This window comes from Fistularia commersonii, chromosome 21 (assembly GCF_037954325.1).
Source record: "Fistularia commersonii isolate RoL2024-O1a breed Wild chromosome 21, RoL_Fcom_v1.0, whole genome shotgun sequence".
Lineage (NCBI taxonomy): Eukaryota > Metazoa > Chordata > Actinopteri > Syngnathiformes > Fistulariidae > Fistularia > Fistularia commersonii.
This window is the reverse complement of record NC_141304.1, coordinates 568,899-585,539: the sequence shown is the minus strand read 5'-3', so window position 1 is coordinate 585,539 and position 16,641 is coordinate 568,899. Positions and strand designations below refer to the sequence as shown.

Genomic DNA, 16,641 nt, shown 5'->3' with positions numbered 1-16,641 from the left:
GTCTCTGGTTCATCTGTCCTGAATTGTCCAATGGGATGAGGGTGCGAACCCGGTTCAGTCCTCTTGTCAAGCCCTTCGCCGTGGACGACCACGTCATCGACCTCCCCATCGAGAGGCAATGCAGCTGCGCTGCAGTTTCCGAGGTGGCGGTCCGTGACCTCCAGAGGGCGACGTTGTCCTCCTGTGAGCTTCACCTCTTTGCGTCTCAGATAAGAAGCACAGTAAGTAGACACTGATGGCACAAGGAGGGTTCAGTTGTCAACAGGAAAAGCTGCTCCTCTGATTCTGAAGGGGCCTTGAATATTAATCCCTTATCCTCTCCATTGAAGCACGAGCGGAAGGCAGCCGACAGAACAGTCGGTTCCCAAGGCGGGGCAGAGAAATCACCGGTACGCCTCCGGCCATCGGAACATCCAAACGTCTGACGGTATCTTTATTTCGACAAAATATGAGCAAGGAAAGTGTAGAGTCAACAACAGTTTGCAAGAGCTGGTAGGAATCAAACAACTTTAGCAGTGCTCAAATGAAGCAGTGGTAAACAGGAGTCCATTGGAGTCAAATGGAATTAGGAGTCAACAAGAGCTAGCAGCGGTCAACAGGAGTTAGCAGTGGTCAACGAGTTAGCGGTGGTCAACAGGAGTAAGCAAGGGTCAACAGGAGTTCGCAAGAGTCAATATGAGTCAAATGGAGGTATGAGGGGTCAACAGGAGTTTGCACAAGTCAGTAGGGATTAGCAGGAGTCAGTAGGAGTTGAATGGAGTTAGCAAGAGTCAACAGGAGTAAGCGCCTGTGAACCTTGGACTCGTGAACCCACACTTGTAGCCCTCCGTAGACACACACAGATTATTGACAAAGTCTTTCACCAGAAACTCTGAGTTTTTATGTCTCGGATCCTCCGGTCTATTATTTCGTAGGTGTTCTTCCAGATCAGAACAGCTCTAGAATCAGACCAGCTTCTGGCTGAAGGCCTGGGTGGCCTCCGGGAGGGACCAGGCCGACCCGTCGAACAGGACGATACATCACATCCAGGGGGACGGTAGACAGAAGACGCCCAGAACTCTTTCAAGGGACACGTGGTCTGTACACAGAACATGGCAGAGGTAGTCCTTATTCCTGGGAACATGAGGACATGTGGCAGCAGATGATTGAAATACAGAATTTAACATTTTTTGTCAGTTCCCTCGATGGTTCTCCGGTTGACTGTATGAACCGTTCCGGGGTTTTTGCTCCCTCATCCTGGAAATACCCCAGAATCATCTGCATGTCATGAATGTGATTTAGTCCACATTTGTCCTTGATCTCCTCCTGAAACCAGATTCTTCCTTTCATATTCAATTATGTAGAACGATGCCTGCTCCGCTTGTGTTGTACATGTGTGACGCAGATGACTGAGGGTTTGGTCTTTGCGGAGAACCGTTATGTTCTGCACTTCTTTGAATTGGACCTGTCAAAAGACAGGCGCTTCAGGGGTGTTCAGGTGCTCAGAACGTCTCCTTGCAGCAAGAAGGTTCCAGATGCTGATCAGGTGGTTTGACTGGTGTTCAGTAGGTTCACTGAGGACTGTAAACTGTTTGGACGTCTCTTGAAGTGGCCCTTTTGACTGACAGCTGAGCCGTCCAGGCTACACCCCCGCCCCAACTGCTGTTCCCCAAGTGACCTGAGTAGACCAGAGATTCCCAAATTCATAAATTCTCCAGCATCTTGTCACTTTGGCTCATGGTGAACTCTGCGCATTCAAAAGGAAAGTGGGTCACCGGATCCATCACTGCTCACCTTCAAGCCCTCCTTTCCTGCAAGGGAACAACAGTTCTGGATTTCAGTCCAGAGAGAATCTCCGTGGTTGTCGGCTCCAAATACCTGTGCTAACCGTCGAGGATGATCAAAATTAAACACAGAACTGACTCGCTGTCAGAAATAGTGATTTGCATCGCGGCAATGTTAGCATCGCTAGCATGCTATCCTCCTCTAAGTCACCTCTGGGGATAGTAAGGGGTCACGAGACTGCCTGTTATTTTTGGGGTCACGGGATGAAAAGTCGGGAACCCCTGAGTTAGACAACAACAACCTATTTTCCGATATTCTTCGGGGTGGGAGAATCCCAGCAGCTCCGGGTCCTTCTTAACGCAAAGCGGATGTGAATCTGAAGTTTATTTACTCCACCTCGACCGGGAGGAAAAGCTGCGCTCCAATGAATGGATGAAAGCGGAGAAGGCTCCAAAGGAGGGGGGCTTCTTTGTAAACAGTCGGTTCTGAAGGGCAGGAACCGCAACGAGGTCCAACGGCGGCAGGAAAATGTCGAACGTATGACGGCGTCCTGAGGGTGCCGTCGGGTAGAACTTACTTTCGAGAGTGTTGGCCAAATAAGGAGCGTGTAGGACGCCAACCTGAAGCAACAGAGTTCTCTGGATCTGAATGAAGATCCGCCCGCAACGAACGGTCGTACTTGAAGCCCCAACCCCTCAGAGGAGAAAGGTCACCAAGTGCTTTCACCGTAGGTGAGAAGGAACCTTTGGAGGGTTTTAGGTAGTACCGGTACTTTTGGACTGTGTTGAGGAAAGACTTCACTCAGCAGACGAATGAAAGGAATCTCTTCTGCAAAACATTCTTATCCCTCTAGTTATTAACAGACTTCTTCATGAGCCAGTTTTTCCTGGCATCTGCAGAGATCTTGAAGGTCATCTGCAGGAGGGATCAGCCACTTCCTGGTTCTGGACTCCATCTTACCAAAGTTGTTGATGAAGAGCCTGCCGGGGACATTCTGAAGTTCTCCATAATGCACCTCCTCGTCCTCGGCTGTGGATCCCCTTCCTGTCCCACCACCAAGGTTGGCTCGGATTTTCCGTTTCCCGTCGAGGAGGTATGCATTCGTTACAGTTTGGTCTCGCCTTTGCTGATCTTCAGCACACATAAAAAACATCTTGGAGGCCTTCAGTGGGGAATCTGGGTAAGAGTGCACCAGGGTAGAGATACTAAGCAGGTTCCCCAGATCTCCCTGGGGGCATCTAGTCCATCAAAGGAAGGACCCTCTTGTCACGTGGAAGGGTCTCTCGGCACGAGATCTCAGCGGGTTCCATCCGTTGCGCCCGCTTCTGTTATGTAAAAGGGACAGCGGACATGGAAGGGTTGTGTAAATCCCAGGAGGGGCTGGAGGCCTTGTCACCCGTGACTCTGCTGAGAGCTTCCCTCCCAAATCGATTTCACGGATATCTTCTGTCCATTTATGAGACACAGATGCGGGACCTCGTTCCCACGTTGACCATCGGACGTGTCACGTCCAAAGATCTGCCTTGGAGGGGGTTGTTTGTTTACTTTCCCTGGCTCTTCCCTGGCATCCGATGTCCAGAGCTAGCAAGGACGAGGAAACCCTTCAGAGGAACGAAGATGTCGGCCCTGAATAGAGACGTCCCGCAAATCCACCAGATCGGAAAGCTGTCACTGGAATGTCTGAGGACCTTTGTTTGAGATTTTTCTGGAAGAGATACTTTCCCAGAAAAATACCTACGTCTTTCAGAGGTACTCTTCACGAAAGGTACTCTTTCGTGAAGGTACGACTGTCCTGCAGGAGCTGATGCGCAGATCCTTCCTGCCGTGTTGGAGGTCTGGACTGCTCCTACATCCAGACGAAGGACGATTCCAGGATGGGGGTCCGGAGCAGAACTTCAACAACAGTTCCTGACCCCCCCCACCAGACCTGCTCTACGAGCACCTCCAGTCAGGGGCCACCAAGGGTGAAGACCCTCCCTGAAGTGTATTCAAACCCCCCAAGGAGGACAAGGTTGCTGAGGTACCCTCACCTCATGTTTGTGGTCACCTGGCCACCTCGTCAAGTGATCATCTGATCACCTGACCACAAGGTCATCTGGTCACTTGACCATCGAGCTTATCACCTGGCTACCCGATCACCTGGCCCACCGGTTTTCTGGTCTTCTGGTCACCGAAACATCTGGTCGCCTTGCACTCTATCATCTGATCACCCGGTCAGACCGGAGGCGGATGTCGGTCATGGTTTCTACTTGAGGAAGCAGGACACCCCTCTTCTTCGTCCAGAACTGGTGGACCAGAACCAGAACCAGAACCTGGGCCTTCTGCAGATCACGTTCTTCCCCCACAATGTGAGCATCAAATTGAATTTCCTGCCTGGAATTGAATCCAAGAGCCTCCAGTAATTCATGTTCTCATCCATCTTCTCATTCATGACTTCACTCAACACACACACACACACACACACACACACACACTGAGTAGTATTTCCATTTTAAGTCAGGGATATCAGGGACAAGAAGGGAGTTAATGGGCTCTTTAAATAGCTGCTGCTGGAACAGGAACATGTTGGAACGTCTGAAGTTCTCAAACATGGAAAGAGTTTGAGTTGAAAGTTAAGGATCTGCTGGCTTCAAGAACACCGTCCTCACTGAGCAGGACCAGATGTTCCATCATCGGGTTCCGTGCCCGGCCCAGTTCTAGCTCGCGTTGCACCCCGATGGAGACCGAACTTCAGGGAGAACATCAGGAGAACCTCCAGATAAGATCAGTGGTCGAGGTTATGGTGGCTTGTAATGGAAATGAAGAGTTGGTGGGCAGAAGCTAAGGCTAAGGGGGTTGTTATGCTAACAGGGTTGTTGTTGGCCGGGACAAAAGAGCAACTCTTGTGGGAAGACCTGGACCGGAATGTGAAAAAGTGAAGCCAGACAAAGGAGTGAAACCAGTTGGTTCACTTGGACTGAAGCTCAGGTGGAAGCTACCACAGGAAGCTACAACAGGTGTCACTCCTTTGTTTAGCTTCACCTTTTCACGTTCCAGTCAGGTCATCAGACAAAAGTTGCTCTTTTGTCCCAGCGAACAACAACCCCATTAGCATAGCAACCTCCCTAGAGCTAGTTTTTGCCCATCATCTCTTCCTTTTACATAAAAAGCCACCATAAAATGTAAATACATAAATAACTCTGGCGGTCGCATTGGGAAACTCCCCACAGGTCATTAGAAGTGAAGAAGCCTCTTGGATCTGGATGACTGAGAACCTCCACGGACACACAATAAGAAGTTCCCCTTTACTTTGCTGATAAAACCCCCTCAGATTGAATACTTTGGAGCTCGTGTGCGTCCAAGATGTATCCAAGTAAAGCTCGGTATGCTCGGGGTACTCGGTCCAGCCTGCTGGTATTCTCATGACTTGGAGCTGTGGTATTTTCTTGTCCGAGCACCAAAATGTTCTTCCCCCGCCGGCGCTCTGAGGGTTCAGGGAGTGCAGTTCTGGCCGGCGGTCAGGGGGGAGCTGCAGTATCTGTTTGTTGAAGTTCTGAAGTTTCTCTTGCAGGTCAGAGTGTGAAGTGGACTCCGGATCCGGCCGGCCGTACTTTCCCATGGAGGACTTTCTCCGGAGGACGCCGCCGGGCCTCCGATGACTCACGGCCATCGCCGCCCTCCTCGGAATCCGCTCCGCTCTCGCAGCGGAAGTGAAGTCTGGAGGCCAAATGACTGGACGGACGGGAATGTCGAGATGTTTGCCTGCTTGGTAAAATCCGAGGACTGACTTCGGTCGGAGGAAGAGGAACCGCAGACGTCCCTGGTGATTCAGCGAGGAACTGTATTTTTACACAAATTGGCAGTGGACACGTTAGATCCCCGACCAATCGGACGGCGTTTCCGCACCGTCCTCCTCCCACTCCACTTCATCCTCCCCACCATCACCATCACCTTTGCTCCTCTTTCTCAACACCGACTGGGACGGATCCAGGAGAACCAGGAGAACGAGAAGCTAGGGCTTCACCTCCGCTGCCCAGGAGTCCATGTTTCTGTAATCTGCATCATCTGACAGATTAACGCCTCCTCTGATACATTAATGCCTTGTGTACCTTAAGATGACAAATTAGAGTCTGATAGTGTCGATTCATTCCTAATCTGCCAGATTAAGGCCTTGTATGACAAATTAAACTCAATATTACAAAAATGAAGAGTGACTAATCTGACATATTTATGCCTAATATGTCAGATAATTTGACAGCGTAATCCCGACCGCTTTACTTTGGTCCAGTTACCATGACAACCAGTCAATCGACCAAGAAACAGGCCTCTCGCATGCGATTGGTTGGCGGTAAAACAGGAAAAACACCTGCTTCTGCACGCGACCGTCGAGCGGTACGGGACAGAAAGCTTGCGTTATCTTCTGGCTCCAGGACGTCGAGGTTCCCGTCCAGAAGGGAACGTTTGTGGTCCGGTTCCCCTGCTCCTCGCCGATGTTACTTATTACCGCGTAATAAGTAACTGAGTCATCCGGCAAATTAGCCGTTGACGTCAACACCCCACCACAACCCGGGGCCCTGGAGTCTCGGGGTCCCGGTTGAGCTAAGCTAGTGAGCTTAGCTTTGCGTAAAGACGCAGACCCAGCATTTGTTTATTTGTTTGGACCGCCGTTTGTCCTTGTTACATAACCTCTGACTCCGGACCAAAAAATGAACGATCCTCCCGAAGGAAGCGACCTGAGAAACTGAGGAAAGTATCTAATGTGAGGTGCTTGTTGTCGGAGGAGGTGCGACCATGACACCCCGGCTGGATTATTTTGGGGTGGTACTGAGAAGGGAGCGGTGAGGTCCGTCCACACCCTCCACAGCTGGAGAAGGAGGAGGGGAAGGAGAAGGAGGAGGGGCTGAGAAGGAAGATAAAGCCCTGCAGAGGCACCGGGCCGGGGGCGGGGATGATGAAGACCGCGGGCCACTCGCTCCCGGGACGTCAATACCGATTCCGAAGTGTCTCCTGTGGCGTGGAATGATTTGAGCTTCTTCTTCTATGGTCTGACAGGGTGTTGGATCATCCGGAGCAGGCGAGAGGTCTCCTCAGGAATGGATATCGCCCCCGAAACCAGCCCTGGGATGTGACCCCGCACCTCGGCCGGGATGGAGGACCTTCTGGGCGCCAAGGACTCCTGGGCTTGCAACGCGTCGTGGGGCGACGCGCGGCGCGGGAACGGTAGTCCACCGGCGAATGGAACGCGCAGTCCCTTGAAGCGCAACGAGGAGGTAGCCAAGGTGGAGGTGGCGGTGCTGGTGCTGGTGTTGCTGCTCGCCCTTACGGGGAACGCTTGCGTCCTGCGGGCGATCCGCTCCGCCAAGCACCGCCAGTCCCGCATGTACTACTTCATGAAGCACCTGAGCATCGCCGATCTGGTGGTGGCCGTCTTCCAGGTGCTGCCGCAGCTCATCTGGGACGTCACCTTCCGCTTCCGCGGGCCCGACCTGCTGTGCCGGCTGGTGAAGTACGCGCAGGTGGTGGCCATGTTCGCCTCCACCTACATGCTGGTGCTGATGTCGGTGGACAGGTGCCTGGCCATCTGCCGGCCGCTCAGGGCCGCCCGGCGAGGCCGGGACCGCGGCTGGGTTATCGCCTCCTGGCTCCTCAGCCTCATCTTCAGCACTCCCCAGGTCTACATCTTCTCCATGAGGGACGTCGGGGGCGGCGTGTACGACTGCTGGGGGGACTTTGGGCAGCCGTGGGGCGTCAAAGCGTACGTCACTTGGATGAGCCTCAGCGTCTACATTTTGCCGGTGGCCATCTTGAGCGTCTGCTACGGCCTCATCTGTTTCCAGATATGGCAGAACTTCAATTTGAAAACCAAGACGGAGCACTTTCGGGTAGGGGCCTCCAAAGGTGCCTGGCCACCTCCGACTGCTTCTCTTCACCATCACCATCATCTCTCGCGCGTCAGCAGCGTCAGACTCATCTCCAGAGCGAAGATCCGCACAGCCAAGATGACGCTGGTGGTGGTGGTGGCCTACATCCTCTGCTGGACGCCCTTCTTCTCCGTCCAGATGTGGTCGGCGTGGGACCCTGCTGCACCCAGAGAAGGTACCCGGAGACAAGGGTCGCCGGGCAAGGGGGTCAATCATTTTAAAATCGTTTCGTCAGAGGAAACAGGAAATAGTTTTTATTGTTTACTCAAAAAAGTTAAAACGAACGTAGTTCTTCGATGTGTTTTGAAACATGGGTCTAAGACAAAGATGGGAGATGTGCTTCTAAGATGTTCTGAGTTGCTGTTCCATTATCGGTTCCAAAATGTGGTTCTTAGTTGTGGTTCCAAGATACAATTCTCTGATGTTATGATGTTACCTCCGAACCTCCTGGATTGCCGGATTCCCTTTGGCCTTCTGAGGAGCAAAGAGGTTTCTGAGATGTTTCTGAGAGTTTTCTGGAGGTTTCCTGGATGTTTCTGGGAAGTCATGAAGGTTGTGAAATCAGATGGCCCAACACGGGACAGGACTCCGCAGTCAACCTATACCTGAAGGCCACTCCTTGGAGGACAGCAGTGTCCACATTCTGGCCAGAACAGACAGAAGACGAGTCAAAGAGGCCATCTTTGTCAACACAGAAAGACCATCTCTGAACAAGGGAGTCGGCCTTCGACACAACCTTTCACCCACCTACAACGCCGGACCGGGATCCATCTCCACCCTCCAGGCCCGGTGCCTACCGAGTCTCAGGCCGAGTGATCTGGCAGGTTTTGTCGGTTTCACAGAATCCAAACTTTTCCAAATTTCGCTGGATAAGAACCTATTCATGTTCAGACTCGGGTGAGTCTCCAGACGGTGTACCTTTGTTGGCCCGACGAAGGCCACATTATCTCAAACACCCCATTCAGCCTAGTTTCTGCTAAACAACTCAGACTAGCCCCCGACCTCGGCAGTTACATACGGAAAGGTTCAGTTGCCTTAACAAGATTTTGCTGACAGAGATCCTCCATCATGTTTCTGGGCTGTTTCTGGAGTGTTCCATGTGGTTTCCTTGATGTTTCTGGATGTTCCTGAGAGGGTTCTTGGAGGTTCCCTGGGTGTTTCTATGAGTTTTCTGAGAGGTGTCTTGCAGGTTTTCTGAATGTTTCTCGGAGGTTTCTGGAGGGTTTCAGGAGGCCTCTGGACGGATTGAGGATGAAAGAAATGATGATGATCAGAAATAGAAGGTCTCTTTTAAATGTTTTTCCCTTTAAGAGCATTTATTTTCCCTTCCTGCTCCAACGGCAACCGGGCTCACTGCTCTGGACAGTGTACCTTATCTGTGGAACATATTTCCGTGGCATCTGGTCAAAGCTGGCGTGACGGGGCGACTCACTCCGAGGCCTCACCTCATTGGTGCTTTGAAACTTGGAGGTCGTCCACTTTCCACTGCCCAGGCGGCCAGCTCCTCCAAAAGGTCTGGAGATCCAATCAGACGCACCGCATAGCGCCCTGTTGTTTCCTGACGGCGACGAGAGGGTAAATCACAGACGTCTCGGACGCCGGCCCCGAAAGATCCGAGGTTCAATTAACTCCATCTTCACCTTCGTCAAAGGAGGAGGAACGGCAGCTGGAATCAGGTCCAGGATGTAGGTCTGCAGTCCAGGCTTCGAACCCACTGGATCAGCCTTGCACATGATTGGCCGGTTGAATCAAGTCTGTCGGAACTGTCTTTTGGGTAGAAGTGACCTCAAACATACCAGTCCCTTCGGCGCCGTAGGAACTTTTTGCAGCTCCTAGAACCTCCTCCAAGGCGGCGTCTTTTTACGGTTCCATAAGAACTCGGTTAAGGTAGGTGTTCCATGAATGGTAGCACCCACGTCACGCCCATGACCAGATACTCCTTGTGGTGTGCCATTTTGAAAATGTATTGCAATCACCAAACAGCTGTTTTCTCGCAACAAAATGGAAAGAGGCGTCAGGAAACGGACTGTGGTCCAAGCCTTTCCGGCCTGTTACGCCACAGACGGGTGTCAGGGATTCGCAGTGGAACATCGACATTTTCAGCTAAAAGAAGTGCTGAGTTAGCCAACGGAGTTCTTCAAATGGCAAAGCACTTATTATTCCATGAGCGCTGTGGCAGCTTCCACCTCCATGGTGCCCTTGCCCTCTTCCTCTTCTTAATATTCTCTGCATTTTTTTTTTTTTTTTTTGAGTGGAGCTTTGGTGGCACATCATGCTCTTCCCTACTGCTGCCCCTTGCTACCCTTGAGAACACAAAAAGGTTCTCCTGGAAGACGAGGGTAGTTCCTGGAGCAAAATATGAGCACAAGAGTTCTTTGGACTGGGTTCTTGGAACTTTTCTGTCTGAAAGTGGCCTCTGACACTCGACTCAGTAACAGGTGCTTTAACGGATGTTGGTCCAGTTCCATCCAGAACAAGATTCTGAGCAGGTCTGATCTGAGTGAGGAACCCTGGACAGAACACCAAGTATTCAAGTACACAGTAAGCCCTGTGAATACTGTAGTACCGTATTTCCTGTGTACTCAGCGCGCACTTTTTGCACAGATGGGTTTTAGTCCGACGTTAAACATGGAGTTAAACATCTCCACCTTATGAGTTGTCAACCCCCCACAAAGGCTGATAATGGTTTCTCTCTTGGCAGACATGGCCTTCATCATCACCATGCTGCTGGCCAGTCTCAACAGCTGCTGCAACCCCTGGATCTACATGTTCTTTGCCGGACCCTTGTTCCCTGATGTCCTGCGGAGCTTCTTCTGCTGCGGCAGAACCCACCTGACCGCCTCTTCTCGCCGTTGCCATCAGCGAAACACATCCAGGAGCAGCACCGCCACTTTCACCATCAGGACCAGCGGGAGCCTGTCACGCGCCTCCTGCAGCGCGGAACCCAGCACCTGAGGACCCCCCAAACACTGAGAAGGTTCTCCAGAGGCCTCTCTGTGGTTCCAGACCTGTTCCGGGTCTGGTCTGATGTGCAGAACAGAGGTTTTGAGCCAAAGTGTTCTGACCGTCATCCACTCACATCTCACTTTTTGAACCTGGAAAAGATGAGTGGCCCCAAGAGGTCCCTTACCCTCCACCTTCCTTCAGGTTCATCTCGGGTCGGTGCGGCCCCGACCCTGACCGTCTGTCTCTGGAGGGCCAGGGTGCACTTCCTTCCAGATCTGGCTCCTCTGCCTTCAAAGACAAATACTTGTATGCTTTCCCTAAAATAATCTCGGTTTGGGGATCTCAAAAAATAGTTTGTGCATTCTTAGGCCTTCTTGGGTCCTGGCTGTAGATCAGGAGCTCACAGGTTGGGGCAGAAGGGGAGTGGCGGAGGTCCCTCCAGAGGGCACTCTATGGATGTTAAGACAGGGTACAGTGGTCTGGTCCAGGTTCTGCTGCTGTCCCACAGGTTCCCTTTGGGGAAGTTCTCCATATTCTGCTCTGAAAGAGTCAAACACATGTTCATAGCAGGATTCCAGAGTGGCCTAGGACCTCACCGACAACTTCTTCAGATGTCACCTGCCTCCATGATCCACCTGCCCCCCTTCCTCACCCGGCTCCCGAATTTGAGGCTTCGGTGCCGGATCGTGTCGACCGAGTCTCGGCGGTCCTGCTTCTGAACCGCAGGATCCTCGGCTGCCTGGATGGAGGCAGTGTCGTGACCCCTCCGACAGGAGTCGAAGCCCCAAACTTGCATTTATATTTACAGAAACGTCTTCCAGTTTGATGAAAACTGTGTTTGAAAAGTTCAGTTTGCGAAACAAACGCTGTGATTGGATCCACCGGTAACACAAGAAAGATGTCTTTCTGGAAAAACTCCGGCCTCCCATCTGTCCAAAGTCTGCTCGCCTGCTTTCCGGCAAAACAGACCAGAAGGACGTGTTTTTACATGTTTTGTTGTTCTTACATGTTTTCGCATGTCATAAGACGTTCTGAAGGCATGCAAGACCTTCCAGGTTCCCTCAGAGGATCAGCGGAGCTCCTCAGCTCAAAGGACCTTCCTCCTGCAGATCATTTGTCTCCACGAGTCCCTCACAGCAAGAAGGTCCCTGGTTCTGTTCCAGCTGGAGGCCTTCTTCTGAGGAGTCTCCATGTTCTCCACCGTGTCTGCGAGGGGTTCCTCCAGGTTCTCCAGGTTCTCCGGGTTCCTCGCAAAAGCCTGCCTGAGGTACATTGGAGACCCTTTGAGCTGCTGCTGGTGTGGCCGTCCGGTGGCGCCCCCTGGTGGACACACTACGCAACTGAGTGTGTGTGTGCGCATGCGTGTGTGTGTGTGTGTGTGTGTGTGTGTGTGTGTGTGTGTGTGTGTGTGTGTGTGTGTGTGTGTGTGTGTGTGTGGTCCAAGGATTGGCTGTCATTGTGCAGCTGCTGACATTCCTGGACTTGAATTACAAGTGAAGCTTCATTTCATATGACACTACACACACCTAATGAAACACACACACACACACACGCACACACACACACACATATAAATATACACATGCACACACACACACACACACACAGATATAAATGCAGTCAGACTCACACAGAAAACACACACAGACTAACACACACCCACATTCCTATGCACACACACACATTCACAATCACATGCATGCACGCACACACTCACCAAATACACACACACACACAGGCACACACAAGCACACACACAAAATGAATAAGCACAGATTCATGCAGCCAGAAACGCATAGACATGCGCACTCACACACAATACACACTCTAGCACACGCATGCACACACTAACACAGACACACAAAGTCACACAACACACACACACACAAAACACACTCGCACACACATATACACACACACACACATTCACACTCGCACAAACACATACATACACAAACACACATGTGCAGACACGCATGCTCACACACAGTCCCGCAAACACACTCGCTCTATCACACACACACACACACACACACACACACACACACACACACACACACACACACACACATCACACACAATTGTTTCCTATGAAGGCAAACAGGAAGTAGAATCCATGCTGTTGTTGATCTCCAGAAACAATCAATGCGATCGATCAGAAACACCAGCGTGTGTGTGTGTGTGTGTGTGTGTGTGTGTGTGTGTGTGTGTGTGTGTGTCCTCAGGCGTGAACCCGACATTGATGGAAAAGTCTAGAAAGTTGCTTTTTAATAAAAGCTGTATCTTCCAAATCAGACTTTATTTCCTGTAGCGCCTCTCCTGGGAGGACAGGCCGCCGCCGCCGCCGCCGCCGCCGCTCGAGTCATCATTCCGTCGCCACGTCACGGGCGCCATGGCAACAGAGTCACGTGGAAACTTCTCCTCCGACCGGAGAAGAAGAAGAAGAAGTTCTGCCGTCGTCCCTTTCGGAAACAACCCTGTTTGAGGGGATACGTCCGGGGAGAAGACGGAGATCCGGACTCCTCTTGGCCCCCGAGGGAAGGTCACTCCTGGCTCAGGTGGACCCTGAAGCCGCCGCAGCAGCCGCCGGCGCTCGCCAAGAGCGGTCGCACCATCACGCCCAGCGCCACGTTCCACAGGTTCTGCAGCCAGGAGGTCCCGATGGAGAGGCACCGCAGGCAAGGACCGACGGTCCTGTCAGGAGGGAGCAGAAGGTCAAACCCAAGTCATCGGTCAACCCGGAGGGACTCGAGCAGTGGCAGCCGGTCGTGAAGCCGAGGAACCCGAGGAACCCGAGGAACCCGAAGATAGTGGTCATCTGGTTCCACAGCCTGGAGGTGAAGGAGCTATATGACCGTGGAGGTCTACCTGCTCCTCAAGGGTTCAAGTGGAGGAGCGGTGGAACCTCCGGGGAACCGAACCCCGGTTCTGATCCGAGTGACCTTCGAAGCTAATCTAGTCACCGCGATAAAGAGGAGCTACCTCGAAAGTACGATCCAAACAGAACTAGATGAAGGGTTGGAATAAAAGGTCAGAAGGTTCTCCAGGAGTTCCCTTTCTGTTTGCTGGATCAACATCGAATCCGAGGGCAACGTCAGATTAGAATTAAAGGTCCTTCTCCTTGGTTCTGATCTCACCAGATGTGGACGCAGCTGAGGAAAGCGAAGAGGAGGCCGCCCAGCAGCGCGGCGGGAACGGCCAAGGCGGCGGTGACGACCCGGTACGTCCAGATCCGGGTCACCTCAAACAGCGCGTGGCTCCAGAACCAAACCCGGTCGCCGCTGCGCACCGACGTCGGTTCCGCGATCACGTCCTCGAACGTCACCTGGACGCGCAAGGGAAAGAACAAGAAAGAAAACCGACCCTCTGTTCCCGAATGTGACGCAGACCAGCTTGGATCCCGAGCATACAAGTAAGCGCCCGTGAAAGACTGCACGCCGGTAGTACCTTGAGGGCGTCGTGGACCCCTCGGGGGTCTCGGGTGTCGAGCAGCGGCTTGGTGTCGCTGATCTCCACCCTCGTGCACGTGTGGATGTCCTCCTCCTCGTCCGGGGTGTGCGAGGTGTTCGGGGCTCGCCACAGAGTCCGTGGCTCCTCTTCACCGCGGGAGTCCTCCGAGCCGCTGGACTCGCCCAGGTCGATCTCCACCTCGGCCTCCATCGTGGCGGCCATGACGGCGAAGCCCCGGGAGGGGTCGGAGGTGGGGGAAGTGCTAGTGGAGGAGGTGGAGGAGGTTCTGGAGGTGGAACTGGAGGAGGTCTTGGTGGTCCTGGTGGTCCTGGAGGTCCTGGTGGTGGCAGAGCTTCAGCTGACTGAAGGGACTCTCGGTAAATTCAGAGCCTGACGGAGGACGGATGGAATTCACAGACGGGGGATCACTTTACTGGGGGGGTCTAACACACACACACACACACACACACACACACACACACACACACACTGAAACACACACATGTCCAGGCCCACAGGAACACACACATGCATGTTCAAGTACACACACACATACAATGACACACAAACAAACACATGCACACACTGATACACACACACACACACGAAATATACAAACACGTTGAAACACACGAACACAATGAGACATGCACACACACATGCTCAGACAAGCCCAAACAGACACACACCCAAGAATATAAATACACACACGTACACACACACACACACACACACACACACACACAGACACACACACACACAGCGAGACACTCAGGGACTTGCTGAGACACACACACACACACACACAAAGCATACATACACATTGAAACAAGCACACACAATGAGACACACACACACACACACACAGAATTGGACAATAAAACAGACACACATTCAGACCCACAAAAACACACTCTAATACACACACACACACACACACACACACACACACACACACACACACACACACACACACAATCATGTTCAGGCACACCACACACACACACATACAAGGACACACAACATACACAGTGTGTGCATGTGTGTGCATGCACTGACACACACACACACAAACATACATACACATTGAAACAAAGACACTCACGCGCATGTTCACAAACAACACACACACACACACAGAATCGCACACCAAAACAGACACACATTCAGACCCACAAAAACACAGTGTAATACACACACACACACTTTCAGCATTGCTCCCTTCCAAGAGTGTGTTGTGTGTTGTGTGTTGTGTGTTGTGTGTTTTGGAGCGACAGAATCAGAAGGTGACTGATCAGAGTGGAAGGTCAGGAGCTCAGAAAGGTGATCGGTCATCAATAATCGATCATCAATAATCGATCATCTCTGACTCAACACCTCCTCCTCTGGACCGTCAACAAAGGCATCCCATAATATTTCACCCGGCGGGGCGTCGGCGAGGTCAGAGAGACGATCGCTCTCGGTATTGATCCGTCGGCGATTGATTATCCGTCTATCGATCAGGTACCAGATCAGACTCGAAAATCAAGCAACGTTTCTGTTTGAAATGGAAACAAAAACAAACAAGGCCTTCGCCGCCCCCTGGTCGCCATGGCAACCGCCCTCTCCGGGAACTGGGTGTGTTTTAGATAAAGTTTCCTGCGTCGGTGCAGGAGAGCGAGGCTCACTAATGGACCGCAGAGACGGACAGATGGTGTGTGTGTGTGTGTGTGTGTGTGTGTGTGTGGGTCAGTGGAAGGTGTGAGTGTGTGTGAGTCGTCCATGTGAAGTTCAAACAGCCGTGTGTTTGAGCTGCGCTTTATTCAATGATTGACAGCACGGATTAAAGGTGTGTGTGTGTGTGTGTGTGTGTGTGTGTGTGTGTGTGTGTGTGTGTGTGTGTGTGTGTGTGTGTGTGTGTGTGTGTGTGTGTTGGCCCCAGTATACAGAACAGGAAGGGTGAATGGAGGGATAGAATGAAGGGATAGGGTGGGTGGATGGAGGGATAATCAATGGATTGATGGGTGTATTGGTTTGGTTAATGAATGAATTGATTAATTGATTGAGGATGGATGGATGGATGGATCAATAGATGGATCAATAGATGGATCAATAGATGGATGATGGATCTCATCTGAGGAAAGGACAGAAATATAATCCTCATGTCAGGGATTAGGATTTGTGTCAAACATCAGTTTTAGCTCAGTATCTGTGTGTCTGGAAATGAGTGTGTGTGTGTGTGTGTGTGTGTGTGTGTGTGTGTGTGGTTGATCCACTCCCCTACTCACACACACACACACACACACACACACACACACACACACACATACGCTGCCTCTGCCTGATGACTCAAAAATCACAGTTCTTGTTTTAAATTGTTTGCTGGAATTCTAATTAATTGATTGATCGATTGATTGATTGATCAACGAAAAAGAGGAGTTGACGGTGTTGTAGAGTTTGGGTGACCGGCGGCCCGTGTGAGGGGAGGAGGTCCAGGAGAACTCCTGGTTGCCATGGCGGCGAGGAGGACGGTGGGCGCTGAGGGACGCTGCTGGAGCTTCTTCTCTTCCACACCAGGGTCCCTCTGAAGGACCACCTCCAC

General features: G+C 51.9%; 2 protein-coding genes across 2 annotated transcripts; one reads left to right on the top strand and one right to left on the bottom strand.

Annotated features, from left to right (window-relative positions):
• Positions 1-6,845: 6,845 nt before the first annotated feature.
• Positions 6,846-10,619, top strand: oxtrb (oxytocin receptor b). The gene is made up of 2 exons (XM_086168914.1): positions 6,846-7,839; positions 10,366-10,619. Exons 1-2 carry the CDS (start codon positions 6,891-6,893, stop codon positions 10,617-10,619), a joined length of 1,203 nt encoding a protein of 400 aa, XP_086025040.1. The 5' UTR covers positions 6,846-6,890.
• A 2,258-nt stretch (positions 10,620-12,877) lies between these two features.
• Positions 12,878-14,776, bottom strand: cav4a (caveolin 4a). The gene is made up of 3 exons (XM_086168423.1): positions 14,058-14,776; positions 13,748-13,935; positions 12,878-13,304 (listed from the first exon to the last, which is right to left on the bottom strand). Exons 1-3 carry the CDS (start codon positions 14,280-14,282, stop codon positions 13,154-13,156), a joined length of 564 nt encoding a protein of 187 aa, XP_086024549.1. The 5' UTR covers positions 14,283-14,776; the 3' UTR covers positions 12,878-13,153.
• Between the last annotated feature and the right edge of the window lie 1,865 nt (positions 14,777-16,641).